The sequence below is a fragment of the Colossoma macropomum genome, unplaced genomic scaffold (assembly GCF_904425465.1).
Source record: "Colossoma macropomum unplaced genomic scaffold, Colossoma_macropomum, whole genome shotgun sequence".
Taxonomy (NCBI): Eukaryota; Metazoa; Chordata; class Actinopteri; order Characiformes; family Serrasalmidae; genus Colossoma; species Colossoma macropomum.
This window is the reverse complement of record NW_023494805.1, coordinates 12,816,982-12,836,746: the sequence shown is the minus strand read 5'-3', so window position 1 is coordinate 12,836,746 and position 19,765 is coordinate 12,816,982. Positions and strand designations below refer to the sequence as shown.

Here is a 19,765-nt window from a genome sequence, read left to right as displayed (position 1 = left end):
CCCTCTGCTTAAAAACAAGTGAAAGGAAGGAAGAACACGTCTGCGTTTATGACAACTGACAAATGCCAGGTGTTTTCCTCCGCAAGTCACCATGTCTGCTAGCCCGGCTCCATTCATACGCGAGCAGCAATAGCAAACCACTCTGTGTGCCTGAGAGCTATGAGGTCTAATAATGAAAGGAAATGACGTGTTTGTTCCTAGTTCCTCTGTGGTCAGAATGTCAAACTTTGACCACAGTTGGATTTAATTGATCCCAGTAATTGCTCGTAAATGACTAGCAGGGAGGAAATGAATTGTAAGAACTAGAGTTGGATATAGATCAAAAATATTACAACCTCTGGCCAGTTTGACTGCATTAGGGAAGTGTTCACTTTTCAGTGGCTGGTTTAAGGGAAATAAAAGTGCAGGTTTCTTGTTCTCAAACATCTCGCCCTACACTGAAAACACAACGGCGTTTGAAAATGTTAGGTTGTCACACTGAAAATTAAAAGTACACTTAAATTAGGAACGCAAGGGTTAATTTTCTCCCTAATACTTTTAGATATATTTTAAAACTCAAAAGTGAAGTTAGAAAATATTTTGTTGGTTTGCAGTGATGTCCTTACTAGAGATGGCACAATAGCAGTTTTTCTTTCAGTGCCAATATGATTTGATATTTTTTCTTAAAGAGCTACTAAGCTTTAAAATATTTAAGCACTTTACTTAAGATGAAATCTAAATGTAGGCTGTCATGCTGAAACTACTCATTTTACTGCCCTACAGGAAGAAATACACAGTCTAACGTCACAACACACGGTGTGAGTGCGTGATATTCCATGATAGATTTGTTACAGGAATGCATTGAATTATTTTTTTTTCTGTGATATTAGATCCAGCAATTTCTTTTGAGGTCGGCCTGATGCAAATGCAGATGACCTTTCTTGATAAAAATGTCTTATAATGACTATATATAATTTTTTTTTAGTTGTTCATAAGCTCTAACACTTTACTTGAGCTCTGCTACATACCAATTCCATGAACATGTCATGTCTTAACTCAAGACAAGATTTTGTTCAGTAACAAAAGTGTCATGTTACCATTACCATGTCACCTGTAATTGTCATGACGGATGTCATAATGTTTGTCATGACAGCTGAGGTTACATGCTAATTTTTGCTGTGATGACATATTTACTAAACATTTACTGGTCAATTACTAGTAATGGTAACCTAACTCTGTTATAATACTGGTGGGTTGTCACGATGGCATATGACATCTTCCATGACATGGTTATGACATGGTTTATGTCATTATATAGCAGGGTCCAAGTAAACTGTTACCAGAGTTTGTGAACGATTTAAAAACTAGTCATTATAAGGCACTGTTATAAACAAATATTGCAAAAGCCAATAGAAGAAAATGCTGGATCTGATATTGTAGGGAAAAAATGTATTTGATGCAATCCTGTCACAAATGTATCCTGAAATGGCGCACACTAACAGCTGTGACGTTACCTGTGTATTTAGTTGTTTATTTCCTCCTGTGGGGTAGTTTAGTAGTAGTTGAGTAGTTTCAGCCTTACTTTTAGATGTTCTTCTTAAGTGAAGTGCTTCAGTTTAAAATATTTTACACACTCTTACTAAACAGTACAGGAATTTCAGAATTAGATTAGATGAATACAGCTGTGTATTGATTCTGTATGTTTTTCAGAACTGCTAAAATAGAGTGGCTGAAAATTTGCCTATTACGTTTCTTTTTTCAGGTGTTAGAGCATTTAACATTTATAAACGTATACATTTTGAAAGTAAACAGTCCCAATATAAGTTTAGTCACACTTAGTTGTGCCAAAGTGAACACACTAGCCACAAGCTGATATGCTAGTCACGATGCAACAATATACAGTATGCTGCAATACAGTAAGACACTTTGTATTGTAACATCTCTAACTCTTAATTCATTTCACCTTCAGAAGCATCAGAATGTGAGAATCAGGTAGATATTTTTAATATTGTAATAAACGTGTGCAGGATCATCACTAATCCAATTAAAAAGCAGTTGTGCTGTGTTGCTGACAACATTTAGTCAGCCTCTTTTGTTCTAGGTTAATGTATACATTTTACTGTCCATCATCTATTGGGGGGAAAAAATAAAATGTTCATGTTTATTTTTGTGTAATAGTGTTGTTATCTAACTTGTGGCCTGTAGATGTAACCCTATAGCATTCGTATTTTGTTTCTCCACATACCCCAAACCTGCACTTAACTTTTCATAACCTGCACTTAAATTTACTCTGTGTTAAGCACCTCAGTCGTTGGCCAGGTTGAGCACCGCTGGTGTCTCATAACAACACAGTTCTGTCAGGCCCACAGATGAATGATAATTGGAGGTTGATTTTTGGGGGTGCGGAGGTTAACCCTAGCCCTAAATCTGTTTATGACATCCCTACAGAGGAGCTCTTTGGTGGCTGGGAAGTGAACGGGACAAAGGACCTACACCAGCCTGGTCGTCAGTTTTAGAGCAGTTGGAGATTTATGACGGCCTGGCTGAGGCAAGGGGTCGTAAAGCCTCAGCCCAGCTGGATGGTTTTGCTAGTCTCTGGCTATTGAAGCTTTTGCCGCCTTTTGTTCACTGTCTCTCCAGCTTGCCTCTTGTCAGCTAGTGTGAAGTCAGCTACCTTCATGTGGGTTTTAAACTGTTGGTTGTGAAGTTGGTCATAAAAACAGTTTTAGTGGAAGAAGATATCAAGCCATGGATGACCGTATATACCGTTTAGAGCAATAAAACATAGGCTATTGTCAGTGCCAGTGCAAGGACAGTTTGTTTGAGAATTCAACATTGTGAGCGTTGATGATAACTATTTTGGTTTAAGTTTCTTGGTTAACTTGTAAGGTTACTTATTAATGGCTTGTGTTAAGGTTATTTATTAATGACTTGTTTAATATTTATATTCTTTAAGACTGAGTTTCTGCTGTTTTTCATTTTCTGAAAATTACCAATTGACATCTAACAGTCCTGTCAGTCAGTAAAGCACTGTTGAAGTGAGCCGTGTCTGAGGAAGATAATTGTGGTCGACGAAATGAAATGCTTAACAGCAATGTGGACAGAAACTGCTGTGCAAAACAAACAGCAGACGAAGAGACTGAACCAATAAACAGTTGGTTATTGGTTTGCGTGTAACAAGTAGATTTGCATATTTCATCCCACGCGGCAATCGGCTTTCAGTCCGACTAACCAGACACACATTTGACTATCAAGTGTAAATGCATGTGGCTGAAATCTTATCAGTATCCAACCCAGGTACTAGTGGCATGAAGTGTCCAGGTGTAAACGGGGTCTAAGGGAACAGTCATGTGTCTGCTGGTGTCCAGACTCGCTTAAAGCACTAGTTTGACAAAAAGTTACATGTATGGAGTGTTTCCCTAACCCTAAATCTAGTTGATCTGGAGATTCTGAAGTCTGGAAAGTCTAGTTTGCTTCTTTTGTTTTGCAGCTACAATGCTGCTGGCTCTAACAAGTAATTGAAGCGTATGCCCCACCATTTAGCACTGCCCAGACTGCATGTCTAAATCATCACACACTTTCCTTTAAAAGGGAGTTCAACTGATTTTTTTTTTTTTTTTTGTTTCAGAATTGTCATTGGGATGTAAACAAAGTCAGTCAGAGTAGTTTGATGTAAAATGGTGCATTGTAGACTTACTGTCTTAATTTCTTAGGAACCAGGGGCCATGATGTCTACAACTCAAACATAGACATTTTATTTATTATCCAATATGACCAATTAACTTACACATGCTTTGTGAGATTTTATATGTAAAGTTTTTAATGATAAAGTAGTAGATAAAATTCTTTGGACAACATTTGTTGTTTTAGGCCAAATTGTTGTCTCAAAAGATCACTGAAAAATCATTTCTGAGGCATCAGGCAGCGTGTTTCTTATTACCACCACTGTGAGGTCTGACTCTTTTTACATCTTAATAGAAATTTTGGTAAAATCAGTGAAATTCCCCTTTAGGTATTTCTATATAGATTTGCTTACATTTCTGCTGCTGTATTACATTTTTATAGATAACAGCTAGTTGTATAGCTGAAAACAGCAGTATTCAAGCCTGTATTTTTTTGTACTTCTGCACATTTCGTATGTTGTATGACTCAACATATCTCACATAGTTGTATCCTCTCTCTGACTCTCCTGTCTAAATAACACAATTTCAGTGCCAGAGCAGCCCAAGGACAGGCTAGCGTAAGCCTTTAAAGTGACATAAGTCAGCTAATAGATTAGTTCTGTTTAGAGCTCTGCTGCTTTAGTGCGTCGTTTTGGTTTTGGCGGTCCACATGAGACTGCAGGCCATGTCTGTTTTGATTGAAGTTGCTTTTTCATTAGCTGTAAAAAAGTAATGTAGCGTTTTACAGTGCAGCCACTGCTTGGCCATCACTCAGGAGTGGGTGACAGCTCGGCAGAGCCATACCAGCTCCAGCTCTGCCTCGCTCTCCCTCACTCTGCTGTTCTTTTCATCTCCACCACCCAGGTCAGAGCTCTAAGACAGTCCAGATGATGTTGGTGCTTAAAGATCTGCCAGTCTTTTCCACATGAGTGATGACATCAGTTTTATTGGTGGAGGGGTGCGGGGCTTTTTGTCCATGCTTTTACAAGTGTCTACTTTGGGGGGTTGTCAGACCCTCAGTCAGAGAAAGACTGTGTGATTTACAGCGCGAGACTGTGAGCATGCGTTTGATGTCAGCTAGACTCCCAGACAGACAAACAGGCTGTAAAATGCAGAGAGGTGTAAAGAGAAGTAGGAGGGGTGGAAAAAAAAAAAAACAGAGAAAGAAGGTAAAGAAACTTCAAAGAAGTGCATTGTGGTTCGCTCTGACTCTGCGAGCGGTAAAAGTTAAGTGTCTTTACCACCCTGCCTGCTCGAGGAAAATTTATTTCCAGCCCCTGCTTATTGCACTCACTAGTGTCGCTATCAATTTCTTCTATTTTTTTTTATCCTATTCAGTGTGAGTAGATTTAGATTGGCGCTTTGTTTGCAGCTTTGTTTACCAGCACGAACAAAGATGCAGTTTACTGGAAGTTTGTTTTGGACGACTGGTAAGATCTTATTGATCTGACTGTAGTTTGCAGATTTGAAGCAAGATATTTGGTTCTGTGGAGCTGTGAGTTGGAGCATGCTAAAACATATCTGGGTTATTCCAGAACAGGTCAACCCAGCTTTGACAGCTCAAGTCATGGATTCAAAATTTCTGTGCTCTAAATAGTTTTTAGTTAGAACTTTTTATAGTTTGCCCCAAGAAGTTGTGTATATTAGCATTATATACCATACAATGTGGTTTATCACAATGTGACATTACTTTGTAAAGGGTTTAAAAATTTAGTAAAATAAATAAAATTCAGGTATGTTAGCACAGTAGCCCATTGTCACCTAAACATTCTGCTCTTCCAGATTACAGCATGTGCTTCATCAAATATCCGTTTGAAATATCAGTCAAATCATTTCAAATCGTTAGTTTTCAATAATATAATCAGGTTAGTTTTAGTTTTGAAATTGTTCATGGTTGCATGGTTTAGCCCATTTTGCAGGGCTCTACCAAAATATTTTAAGCTTGTAGCGCTGGTGCTATAAAAGTTGCAAATGTTGTATTACATTACATTTCTTTTAGCACCGAGATTAAAACTACATAAAATACATTTCGATAAGTGGAGAAAATTCTTTTTTAGCTATGAGATAGGTTTGTATTTTAATGTTCATGTTTTATTTTCTCCACAATAATTCAGATTTTTGAACTGAATGCTCCTGGATTAGCATTACAAAGAAAAAACACATACACTGTAGAAATAATTAGATTTCTGTAAGATTATAAATGCAGTAAAATGTATAAAATGCAGATATTTCCCAGCATCACCTAAACATTCTGCTCTTCCAGAATACAATAAATACATCATCAAATATTGGTGTAGAATATCCACCAAATCTAAATATCTGTCTGATTTTTTTGGTATGCTGATACAGATATTATTCTGACATCTTCATGCATCCCTGTTTTGGGAGACTTGTTTCTATTTTACTGAAGTAGTTGAGCTGTCCTGCTCGCTCTCTTGCACTCTCTCCCTCTCGCTGTCTCACATGTAAAACAGCAGCAGTGTTCTCCTCTGCAGTCGAGCCGAGTAAGTTCTGTTTGCTGCTCTTTGCAGACAGGCTCGGCTAAGTTTCAGAGGGCTCATCAGAGAAGAATGTAAACAAATTAATTCAGATTAACTTTAATGGCGTCTTTAGATTTCCTGTTGGGACATTCTCCAACAGGAATTAAGTTAATAGTATTGTGATGGTCCTCAGTGCTTTTCCACCCTTTCAAAACTCGCGTCTTTGGTTTTTCGGTGTGGCTGTAAAAGGTGCAGGGCGCTGAGAGGGGAGTTTCAGCAGAGGGTTACAAACCCCACAGAAATGCAGGGTGGACTTAATGTGAAACTCTAAACCCTTCAAATACGGCCAGGAGCAGAGTTTGAGCTGCGAATGTGGCAGAGACTCCTAGGTGGGGGGGCTTCTTCCTTTTTTTCCTGTTTGAATAATTGGTTGATTTGTTACAATAAGCCTGGTCATAGTAGAAACCTTGTGGAGTGAGTTTTATCTGGGGGTTTGGGCCATTTTCTTCAGGCTGGTTTCATATTTCTACACCATGCCAACTGTGCTTGTGCAAAAAGAAATGTAATCAGTGCTGGTTGGGTTTAAGGAATGTAGTCCTCCCTGTTCTTAAAATAATTTCAGTTGGCAGGTGCTTTTGTGGATGAATTACTCATCTTCTGTTTTGAATGCTACTGTTTGCTGTAAATACTGGTGTTCTTTGTAAGTCCTTGACTGTTGTTCTGCTGTTGATGGCATCAAGCAGCAGCAGCAAGTTACAGAAAGCACTGATGACCAAAACGTGCGTGAAGGTGTTGTAAATACCGTAGCCCGTTGGAGCCTGCCCAGTAAAACTGTCACATTTCCCCCCTTCAGTGGCAGGCGCTTTAATTTTAACCACATTGGATTGACTGCTGCGCTTCAACACACGGAACAGTATAACATCTCGCACACAGCTCACCTAAGCTAACTTATCCACATCCTGCTAACATATGTGAAACACAAGCTGCAGCTCACTGTTATCAACATTAGAAGCTTGGAGATGGCAGCACTTTTGGTTAAGACTTTATGATCACCTAGCTTTGCAAAGACTGTGTTTTATTGGAAATAAGTTTTCTAACAAGGTTTATTTTCATGTTGAAATTAGAGATGTAAATAATAAACAAATTAACCATTAACCAACAAATAAATAATTATTTACTGATACTACTTAAAGTAGTAACCAGTGGTAAATATAACCTTCGATCTTTGGAATATGGAACGTTTAGGAAACTGTCATTATAGATTCCAGTCATTTCATCGACTTGCTTGGTTTTCTTTATATAATCATGAAAATATTATAGTTGTCAGCCTCTCAGTTTAACCAAACCAAGTTCTTATGCAAGGTATATTTAATGCATTTTCAGGCTGTTTGATTCATGTACATGAGGATGTATACACTCAAAATATATGCATATAATGGCTTGGAGCTAGGGCTGTGCTTGGGTACTCAAGGGCACAACCATTCATTGGGCAGTATTCAAATGTTGAAATCACTATTCAGGTATCACTGTTCATTCCGTCTGATCACAGGAAGACTAAAAAATGATGCAGTCAAAACAGTTAACAGTTAAGTGAAACACTGCGTTTGTTTTAAAAGTTGATTTTTATTGCATATGTGTGTGTGTGTGTGTGTGTGTGTGTGTGTGTGTGTGTGTGTGTATGAATGAATGAAGCTGTTCCTCTCCAAAACACTCCTGCCTGAATGTGAATGCATTGCATAGGATGTTAAGGCTATGATTGAGAAGACAGATACAGCCTCTAATTCTAGTGCTATATTAATATTTTGTTTGTTTGTTTTGCTGTTCCTCTCTGTGGTGAACTGCATATCTGTTCATTAACTTTTGCAAGTACTCGAATATCAAAATTAGTCACAGTGCACAGTCCTGCTTAGAACATAGTTTAGCCAGTCAGCTTTTAGACCTGGAAGTTTCTGTTTAGCATTTATACACAGGTAATGATAGGTTGCAAGATGTGTTACCGGTCAAAGATATTTGCCAAAATTCACATCCCTTATTAAATATTTGTGACAATAAGTCTTTGCTTTTCACAAACTCTATAACTGCTGCATTGTGTGTTTATATGAACATGTGTGTGTAGCAGTTAATGCTGTCAAGGGATTTTTTTTGCGCTAGTATTTAATAAATGAGCGTTCTTTAACAGTTTGCAGTAGCTTAGCATATTAGAAACATAGTTTTGAAAAGCTGAGTGTGGCCAACCTTTCACCATAACATGTCAGTTTCGATCTTATTGCCCTGAAAATGTCACAGAGTACTGTTAGCATGCAGTGAAAATGTAATTAATTTGCTTTTTACATGTAAGGCATTCTGTTGCGTAGCAGAGGGCAGATATGCTGACTCTAATGGGGCTGTTTAAATCTGGTCTGATACACTTCCACAGGCCTGTTGTCCCGAGTGGCCTCGTGCTCCAGTGAGACATGGCCTGGGAAGGTCAGAGGAGCTTCATAAATTTTGGTGTCTTCAAGAATTTATCTGCATGCAGAGCACTTGGAAGAGGCTGCTAGTAAATCTCATCTAGGAATGATGAAGTTCCGAGCTGAATGAGTGTCACTATGCTTTTCCCTGGATTTACATTTATTGCGTGCTGTGCTGTGGATCTTCTTAATAGGACAGAACTCCTGAAGTTTGTGGTGTGCTGTGAAAAATGATAGTTGGCTGTTTGTGTTATTGTCTGAATGTTTGATGTTGCTGTCTGAATATGTCTTCATCTGCTGTTTGTGTGTGAATGTCATTCTTTTTTTGAATGGACAAATGAGGGAAGTGCATGTGTGGGACTGCCTGTGCAGCAGTGTTCTCATAAATCAGCCTTCATTAAAAAGGCTTTAGGGGAGGCTGTTGATTTACAGTGGAGAAGTGACACCAGAACCCATCAAAAGCTCAAGTGTGGAGAGAAAAGTGAAGCTAATAGCTCTGGTTTGACTACCAAGCAGCACTGAGCCTTTATCGCCATTGCTGTTAAACCTCTACTACTAAACCTGATGGAGTGTCATGGAGACTGAAAGACGAAAGATTTAGGTGTGACACAATGTTAGCAACAGTACATAAACTGAGCTACATATGTGCATAAATCATTATGATTATTAGGCCATAAAGCCAGTTATCCAGTCTGAAATAACAGTAATGTGGCAAATGTTTTTTTTGGAGGGGATGCTTTTTTTCATGCATTTTTCTCTGTGCAGTGTGAAGATTTTGCAGCTATATTTTTTTGAATACATATAAATGATAAACACTGGACATTAAATGCTTTACTACTAATCCCTCTTGTGTTTATATATCAAATAACCTAAAACTGTACTTGAAACTATACTGAAAAACGTCGCCAGGAAGATCCTGATCCGCACATTTTGAGGAACCACCACTGGAGCCTGACCCATATTTCAATTAATAGATAATATTGGCTGATATCAAAGACTGGTAAATATCACAAATAACATCCTAACAATTACAGATTTTGGTCAACTAAAAGCTCAAACTTTTCACCCTACTAGCCCACAGGAAGAAATACTCTAACAACACCACATGTGAGTGTGCTATTTCAGGATAGATTTGTTACAAGATGGGAATTCCCTTTCTTGATGTTTTCTCTTAGATTTCCAATCCATCTATTTGTTTCATTGTCTGCTGATTTCAACCTGATACTGATAGCTGATATTGGATCAGTTCCATCTACAGTAGTGGCAAACTATTGGAGTATAATATTAAAATCTAAAATTTAAACCTAAAATGATTTAAAAACATTATCGGTTATAGAATTTTTTTAGCTCCTTAAGATCGCTGTATCAACCTCAATGTTCACATCGGTTAGAGCCTTAACCACCACTAATGTCCTTTCAAATTAAGCAGATACTTCAGACATACTAATTTGAAATGAGTGGTTTGGCAGGGAAAAGCTGTAGCACAGTTGTAAAGGATCAAGATGTGGTAAATGTGTATCTGTTAACACTGATTCACTATTCAACTGTTGCTCTGATTAGGGACCTGCATGGATATTCAAGTACTCGGTTAACCGTTTGAGTGCTTGTTCCATTTCAGCACAGTAAGACTGAGAAAATGTACAAACTAACAACTCAATTTAATAACACTGATGTTTTAATAAGACTGTAAAATGATATAGTTTTGCTCGTATTTGTAAGTATGTGTGTTACACTGTTCCACTCAGAAATGAGTGCATATATGTGAGCACATTGCTAAGGATGAGACTGAGCACTGCTTTGTTGCTAACTAGGGTAACTACACCAGCGGATGTTGGGTAGATCCAGATACAGTGGAAATATGTTTCTCTGACAAACTTAACATGTCCGCTAAGAAGAAAAGAACTCTGCTTTTTTGAATAATAAAACACATTTTCTCCTCCTTGCATGTTGCTTTTTGTGCTATTTTGTTTATTTATTTATTCATTTATTTATTTAATTATTTAAAAAACACTAGCGCCAACACCTGAAAGAGTAAGTCTCTAGCACTTTTTTTTTCCTGTTTTCTTGTTTGTTTGTTTTTTTTTCTTCTTCACGGTTAACCGGATATCCGTTCCTACTCTTGTGCACACTCGAATATCAAAATCAGCTGGAATGCACATTCCCAATCCTGATATATTACTGCAGGAGTTCTTTATTGTATCTCCTGTGAGAGACTGGTTGATCATTTTGTGAAGGCAGCCCCATTAAATCATCAGAATCAATGATTTTTTATTTCTGGTTGTAATTGACACTCTAGCAATGGACATAACATTTAATGAAATCATTGAAATCACTAGAGTTCCTAATTGTTGTTGTTGTGGTAGCAGCAGAGTCAGCCAATCTAAAGAGAAGAAACTCACCCTATGAAACGCTTTAGAGTGAAGCTGTCCTTTAAACATTTTTAAATGTGAATATGAATGGATTCCTCTCATACGGATTTTGAACTATACCATATATATTAATTTTGTTTCTGTTTTCACAGTCAGAACAGCCCAGTCCAGCCAGCTCGAGCTCCAGTTCAAGTTCAGGCTTCGGACCTGCACACAAACGCCAAGGTAACCAGCTGCTTTTGGCAAGCTTTAGCACATCAAGAGTGTACTTCTGGGTGTGACATCAGCCCTACATTAGGACAGTGTGCTGAAGAAAAATGAAATGCATTATTGTTATTTATTTCTGTTTTCATTATTTTACTACTCAGTACAAATTACAAACCTTTCTACTTTCGGCACATATAGTGTCTTGAATTAAAACTCAGTCTGTGAGGTATTTAGTGTTTTCTGTGTTGTGCATGTCCAGTGCTGGGTCCTTTACAGACGATAATTCAAGATTTGCACTCAGATGACAATGAAGAAGAGTCAGAGGAGGATGACGAAAATGATATGGACTCTGATCTGGAGCGACCGTTACACACGCACATGACACATCGCCATCGCAGGTGACTGTCTGTCCACAGTACTCATCATTTTAGTCGAGCAGGTTTTTTTGCGTAATAAATATATAATAATAAATATAAATAAAAAGACTCATTATCTGCGTGTTAAGTTCTGTTCAGAATGCTGAATAAATGTCTTTAGAATAGCAAAAGACTGCATGTTGTAGTTGCATTGTGATGGTGAATGTGTGACTGGTTACAGGGTGAGTTTGAGTGACGGCAGTGACAGTGAGAATAGCTCCGCCTCCTCTCCCCTCCCACACAGCGAGCCTCCGCCACTCCTGAAGGCCAGCAATAACCAGGTAAGACTAAACTGTTTTCCATGCTAAATATGCTAAAATAAATTCTAAACAAATCTACTGAAATTGAATCAAAGAAAGGGGGGATGGATGAAAGAGGAAAATGCTGTTTTCTTATGAATAAATCCGATATTTACTTGCACAAATACAAGTTATTTAAGACAGTGGTGCTTGTCGTAAGTAAGAGTTTGTTATTTGCAAGGAAATGTCTGAGGCACATTTTCCGATCAGGATCACATTGTCAGTGAAAAATGTGTTTCCTCTGTTGTATAATCTCTCCATGTCTTTCCTGTTTTCCTCAATTTCCATGTTGAAAAATAGAAGCAATATTTTACTGTGTGTGCCACTGCCACATGGGAGCTAATCAGTTTTAGTGCTTACACTATGCTTATGATGTGTAAAATAAATCTCAGTCACCTTGAAAGTTTACTCTTCTAATCAGTTCCTGTGTTACTGAGAAATATAAACTTGTCATGGCACTGTATAAATATTCCTCTCTCCCAGTTTCAATGCAGTGACCTTACATGAAGTTCATTCTGATGTTACAAATGGAAATATCCTGCTGCCTTACAGATTCTAGAAGTGAAGAGTCCCATGAAGCAGACAAAAGTGGACAAAAACAAGAATATTGATTGTGATAAGGTAAGCATCAAAGAGTAGCAAATGTGCTGTCCAGACTCTGTGCAAGGATTCTAGTGTGCTTAAAATATCACACATTCAAAGGAACGATTTGGTGAAAATTTTAATTTTACAGTTTTCCCCCTACCCTACATGTGTTTATAAACTGAAACTTCACTAAAATGGATGAATATACAGTGTATAACAGTCATTGCAGCCATCATGAAGCCTGTATTTTGTCAGTTGTAGATACCAGTATATCATAGTGTCAGAAACCACTGGCTGTGTTCACATTACAAGCCTTTTTGCTCAGACCCTTTTTTAAAAGTTATTTCTTACTGCATAACTCACATTTGCATTGGATAGATGACTTGTGTATGTCACTTAAACAAACCTGTGCCCTGAATTGACCCTCATGTGCACATCGAACTCAGTAATGCCACACGAATAAAGCGTGTGCATCATGAATAACAAATGAACAAACTAGTAAAACAAGCTGTTGTTGCAAAGACTTGAACAGACCTCAGCTGGTCATTATCAGATCAAGACAAAGGTGAAAAAGGGTCGGATGCATTGGTTTTGTAGTGTTTACTGGCACTAACTTTAAGTTAGGTGCTGATAACATGTTAACACTGAATGTACATGCACAGTGAAAAAACACAACTGCCAGTCTGAATATTCTCATTGAGACAGCATGAGATATATACCTGCTTTAGGACCACCTATGAAAGTGGCTCAGATTTGATTTAAATATATCAGATTTGTGTGTGGGGGGGTCACATTAGGACACAAAACTATCTGCTGCAGTTAATAACTCTGTAACTGTCGTTGAATTTAGGCGTACAGTTTGCACAGTACTAATGGATATATATTTCAGTACTTTAATAGCCTTGTTTCAATGCTAAGGAGCAACTTTCACATACTGGCTGATTAAGTTAAAAAATTGCTTACATTTTTTCACCAAAATTTTCCTTTAACAAGTATAACAGGACTAGACTGCATCCACCCAGTTCTACTTACTGACATTCTTGTACATGTTATTTCAGGCATACTTGGATGAGCTGGTGGAGCTCCACAGAAGACTAATGGCACTGAGAGAGAGGCACATATTACAGCAGGTAAATTGGGTGCGAGATGTTGAGTCCATAAAGAGAGTAAGCAGTTTGCTGGGCATGTGTAATGAGAGAGCACTGAAAGAGGTTTGTTTCATGAGTACATATGCTAGAGTGCAGTAAGAGAACACTTGGAAGCTGATACCAACTATATGAAACTCTGCAAAGAAGGCTGAGATCATGGAGCACTTTACCTGTTATTCACTACATTACCATGTCAGTGAGTATCTGCCTGTGATAAATCCTACCAGAAACAGACACCACCTCCTCCCCACCCCCCACGTGCTGGCCCAGTAAATGCTTTGCGGTCATAATTCTTTTGATTATGTACTTTGAGGCCTATTTGTTTTGACAGAATGGAGAACGATACTTCTTTTTCCAGGGCTTTGCTTTGCATTCCTAATGAAAAGACACGGAATACGTTTGGGAGACTTCCAAACAAGGTTGAGACAGTGCAAACACACGGCACAATCAAGCTAATCCTTTTGAGTCCAGCTAAGTACTCCACATCCTCTGCCATTAAACCTGGCAGTGATTAACTTTTGTTTCGCCCCACTTGAAGAACCAAAAATTGGGAAATTGCCTTTGTCATTGTCGTTTTACGCAGCTAGTTTCCTGTCAGGATTGTTTGGTGTGGATTGCATGAAAATAAACTTAATGGGCACTAAAAGAGCACTTGAGGATGGACAGTTATTACATTTTGGGTGGCCATTAATGGTAAAAAGTAGCCTTTTGTTTTCCCTCATGGCCCCTTAAACAATGAAACATCCTCTGTCCTCCACCCAGATAGCAGGAGAGTCTCTGAGCAGCTGAGTTCTATCTCCAGTGTCATAACAGGCCCCTGAGTCTCTGTGTTTCTGGCCCCGGTTCAGCAGAAAGAGAAGAAATTCTTTCCATATGGGGGTCTGGCTTTGTAGTGTGAAAGGGATCAGGTTTGGGTCCCATTACTGCACGGTTTCATCTGTGCAGACGCTGTGGAGTCCCCCACCCTCACCCACCCACCCTCCTTCCTTTAATCGCCATTGCGATCCCCTCCGAACTTGAGAGAGCTGGAACCAATAAGGAGCCGGTTTAGAAAAGCATCTCTCCCGTTACAGTCGGATACACGGCACCATGTGGAGGGGCTCCTGGCTCTCAATGGAGATTGTTAAGAAAATAAGACAAATAAGGAAAACATTACAACAGCCATCCATTCAGAGATTCTTCACTTAAACTTGTTTTCAATTAGATGTTATAGGAAAAATCTCATGTGCTTGAGGAATAGATTTCCTCAGGGACAGATGATAATGATGAATGTCCAGTCCTCTCTTGTACTCGGAGACCTGTGGCTGAACAATGTGGCAGAAATATAACATCACGATACCGGAGGATGTTTTCACGATGCACAATATGTATCATGATATCTCGTTTTTCTGAGGTTTTATAACTTTGGAACAGACATAATGCACTGCATTTTCAGAACTACTGTCACAGCCATCTGAGAGCAAATTTGGCCTCGCTCTCAGAGTCAGCGCAATACTAGCTAATGTGGGCATCTGTTAGTTGATATCAGAATTGCCAGTTAGCATTCTCCACCAAGTGTGTAGAGCTGTACAGAGATGCAGTGGCTCACTATCAGAATCATTTTTTTTTTTTATTATTTTTTTCAAAGGAAAAAACAAAGATTACTGTTGCGTTCCAAAAAACCATATAAAGTAGGGGGCTCGCGAGTGGCGTGACAGTCTAAGCTTTGGCCTTATGATCAGGAGATGACGAGTTTGATCCCTGGTGATGCTACAGCCATCTGTGGCCAGGAGTCCAAGAGAGCACAATTGGCCTCGCTCTCTGGGTGGGTAGCATGCCCCCCTCACCCTCCCATCAGTCAGCGCGATGCTAGTCAGCACAGGCGTCTGTTAGCTGACGTAACAGTTCTGGTGGTTGGCAATTTCCTTTGAGCGTGGTCTGCTGTCCAATGAGGGTTCATTAGCAGCAGTTTGAAAAGATGTGGTGGCGCTTGACGGGTCTCGGGGGAAGCCTGTGCTAGCTTTCACCCTCCTAGCACTGGTAGCATCTTGTGATTAAGGGGATCCTACCTACTGGGTGGAATTGAATGCTACTGAACTTGGGAGAAAAAAAAACATATAAATACAAAATAGGTTACTGCAGGTGTGTAAAGCAGAAAAATCTGAATCAGTATGAAATAGAAAAAATTATTGCCTGCACACTTCGTAAATTTAGCAAATACACACATATATATATATATATATATATAATATATATATATATATATATATATATATTATATATATATATATATATATATATATATATATGTGTGTGTATATATATATATATGTATATGTACATAGAATACAGAAGGCCAGACACAAACTGAACAAATATTTCAGCCATCATTTGTGCTCATCTGTCAACCTACTACTTTTTCTTTTTTTCTTTGTTTTTTGTTTTTTTTTTGAAGACCCAAACAAATTATCCTCACCTGTGTAGATTCTGCTAGGCCATTCTTAAAGTGACAGTACAACAGTCAGACGATATACTCAGTTAATCGTACCACCATGGATTTAGTAATTTTGGGAGTGTAATAAATAAAAAATGTTAAAGATAATAATTTAATATACTACCATATACTTACATGCTGTCAATCAATAAGCAATATTACCATTACCGTCATTTTTCTCGGGACTCGAGACTTGCTTGTTTTGATTCGGGACTTCACCCAAGACATGACTGTACTGACTTGGGACTTGAGTGTCAAGACTTGAGAGAACTCAGTGACTTGTTCCCACGTCTGTGTGAACACTGATAATGTACAAGATCTACTCAGAAAAGCATATCATAAAATAATTTATCTTAATGACGATAAAGGACAATTTACCAGCCCCAATGGACCCCTAGTAATGATTTGTCTTCCATTTCTCTTATAGATTGTAAACCTCATTGAAGAAACTGGACATTTTCACATCACAAACACAACATTTGACTTTGACCTTTGCTCCTTGGACAAAACTACAGTACGAAAGCTGCAGAGCTACCTGGAAACCTCTGGAACGTCTTGAGGAACCTGTGCAGCAGGCTGCCGTGAGCAGGAACACCAGACGTCCTCCATTTTGTCTCTTGAATCAATCAAATTGCGTGGCAATGCTTTGGCTCAGCTTCATCTAGAGGTCCTGGAGCACCTTTATGTTTATCTCTCCATGTGCCTCAGAAACGGACACGATACATCAGCATGGAGAATTCTTCCTGTCCATCAGGACGTCACCTGAAAAGCCTTGGAAAATCCAACATTGCCAAAAAAAGGGGAACATCAATTTCATGCTCCAAAAAAAAAAAGAATGTGCATATTGTTACTATGTATGAATGTTTTGTTCTGTTCTTTGTGACGAATGCATGTTTCAACACTGCCTTACACCGTTGTCTATTTATTGAGTATGAGTTTCAAGTGTGTGTGTGTGTAAGAGCAAATGATATTAAACTTGTGCAAGCACTTGGGAACAGTCATCTCATTGGCGCTTTAAGGCGATGGAGCATTTTAAGATTCGCTCACCAGTTTCAGATCCATTGTGTGATAGAAAAAGCTGTTTTCTTTCACGTATCTCCAAGACTACATTTTGGACAATTTGAACGGCACTGTAAAATTAGCAGTTTCTGAAGAAAACTCCCTACTTGATCTTACTGCTGTTTCCAAGAAAGGCAATGTCCTGAGCAAACGTTCATGGTGAGGATCAGATACCCCTTAAATTATTGCACATCAACAGCGTCTGAAGTAATCTGTTCCAATCGAACATTGGAAAAATTGAGGAATGACACCTTTTGGACTGGGCAGGACTGAGCTAACTGAGGCCAAATACACTCATACAACAGGAATCTGTCTCAGTAGAATACCGTATTTTTGAATCTGTTGATGTTATTTATTTTACAGGGACCACTGTTTCCATGGTTCTTTGTTGGCTGTCTCTAAACCAGTGGGAACTGGTTACGTGTCTTCTTTTAGGTTTAGTTTTGGGGGAAAAAACTCTGTTGTACTTGTTAAACTGAGGAAATCAAAGTTTACTCTGCAGGTCCTTGAGACTGTTCTTTTATAAGAAACTTGATTAATTGATATTGAATTAATAGAGGCCAATATGGGCGGATTGTGCAGTTGAGCTGTAGGCCCGATGGTTGAGTTATGCCTTAAGGCAAGACCAGTATCTTTAAAGAGGTAATTTTGAATCAAATGAATCAATCTGTAAGGACTACAGATCATTTTGGAGACCTGATGTGGAAGGTTGGAGGGACTGAATTATTGGCACTGTGTGTAAAGATGTGTACGAATTTTTCATAAATCTGCATTTTTTGTATTTTGTTTGTTTTTTGCAGAATGAAATCAAACCTTGTATACTTTCTCCTGTCTCGTTCAGTTTCTCAACCCAAAGAACCTTTTAGTTTAGTTATCATGATATAATGTTTATATGTGTGTATAAACTTTATATGTGGTAAAACTTGATTCTTTCCTTTCTTGGAAGGTACTGACCTGCTTCCAGCTGAACATTCTTGATCCTAATACAAAATCCAAACAGTGTCTTTGTCAGTGTGCGATTACTGACCGGAAAGTGCATTGAGTAGAGTAAACGTAATTGCAGGTAACATAGCTTGTGGCCAATATGGCTTAAATACATCACAGTTGTGCTGCTCGAAAAACATTTTAATGATAGATGTTTGCCAACAAGTTACCATAGACAAAATGCACCTTGAGGTTGTTGTTGCTTACAGACTCTCTTTCTAATTGGCAGTTTAAGTCTTAAGATATAAAAATCCTTGTGGACCTGGCTTGTAACTAACTCACTCATGTTTTGCAGGCAGTAAATTGTCCACAAGAGGGCGCAAATATAACTCACTATTGCAACATTGTTGCAGTTCAGTATTCTAGAAGTACTGACGATGTACACAGAAAAGCATGTTGTGACTTACCATTTTCAACATGAATTATTAGATGAATATTAAATTGCCTTCAAGAACCATGCAAGCCTGAACACAGACAGCTGTATTTCATCAGGAATTTGACTTAAAGAAAGAAAATGTCTGACTCATAAGGAAGTTTTTTTTTAGTTCAAGTCACAACCAATATCTGAGTCTTCATTGAGTTTGGCCTATAGTGTTTATACTCCCATGCCTCTTCATACTGTACTCCTGTTTAAACAGTTATAAACATTTGGTGGACTGTGTGCAGTGGACGTGCATTAGCAATGTAGCCCTACTGTAAAGGATCACTCATTGTCTCATTTAAAAAGGTTTTAACCTGGGGGTGGTGAGAGGGGCTTGTTTTAAGGCCAAGAGTGGATATAAAGGAAACTCTGAAGGGGAAAAGTTCATGAAGGCAGTTTATTAATACATTAGGCAGCTTGGGGGTCATAGTGCTGAACCCACTCTCCATCAGAGGACAGGAGAGTGCAGCACATGTGGTTTTTATGTTTGTCAAAGTGGGTGGTCTTAACGATGGAGTTGAGATTCTCCACAATTCTCTCCATTTTCTTAAGGATCTCTCTCATCTGTAGCCTTTTTTGCAGAAAGAGATACAATCTGTCTTTGTTAAAGCGAATCCTCGGGGTTAAGGATTATGAAAGTTAGTACAGTGTTTCTTGAAGATCTCCATCTGAGTCGGAAGTGGTCCTGCGAGGTCAGGCTAGGACGATATGGCCGCAGTTCCTATTAGTTGGGAGAAAAAAATGCTGCACAGACCTGAAGGATCTTGTAAAACTTGAAGGTTTTATCTTAAGCTTACAAACAAAGGATCACTACAAAAGAAAAACACAAAGCTGTGATGATAAGGAGGCTTTTCTGTCCAGCAGTAAATTAGAGTTATAGAGTTGTTGCTTTCAAACTTTGATGACGCGGTTCTGCTATTAAAGAGGAGTTGATACCAGCTTGGAGTGTTGAACTTCCACATTATTTATTTTCCTCCCACTTCTGTTTATCCACTAGGATATGGCTAATACATTATTTGGCAGAAAAATGGGAAAATGTAACCACTTCAAAACCCTGGTGCAAGTTTAATGACCCAAGTTTGGTCATTTAAAGGGTCTGATTGGTCTGATATTGAACCTGCAGCCAATAATCCCGACTAGTAATTTCACTTGTGCACTTACTGACATATGCATAGTTACCCATGGTGGTCACTTCCATTCTTTTCAGACTTATGGAAGTATGAAATGGATAGA

The 19,765-nt window shown here is 38.5% G+C and overlaps 1 protein-coding gene across 3 annotated transcripts in view; it reads left to right on the top strand.

The window, feature by feature from the left end:
* Positions 1 to 18,127, top strand: part of mllt3 (MLLT3 super elongation complex subunit) — a 66,157-nt gene extending 48,030 nt beyond the window's left edge. For 2 of the 3 annotated variants that reach the window (XM_036596104.1, XM_036596102.1), the window contains exons 8-13: positions 11,093 to 11,165; positions 11,407 to 11,545; positions 11,745 to 11,844; positions 12,415 to 12,483; positions 13,506 to 13,577; positions 16,496 to 18,127. In XM_036596104.1, coding sequence (XP_036451997.1) covers positions 11,093 to 11,165; positions 11,407 to 11,545; positions 11,745 to 11,844; positions 12,415 to 12,483; positions 13,506 to 13,577; positions 16,496 to 16,627 — 585 coding nt within the window. In that variant the 3' untranslated portion in view covers positions 16,628 to 18,127. The remainder of the gene's footprint in view (positions 1 to 11,092; positions 11,166 to 11,406; positions 11,546 to 11,744; positions 11,845 to 12,414; positions 12,484 to 13,505; positions 13,578 to 16,495) is intronic. The other variant, XM_036596103.1, reaches the window with a different exon arrangement.
* The last annotated feature ends 1,638 nt before the right edge of the window (positions 18,128 to 19,765 follow it).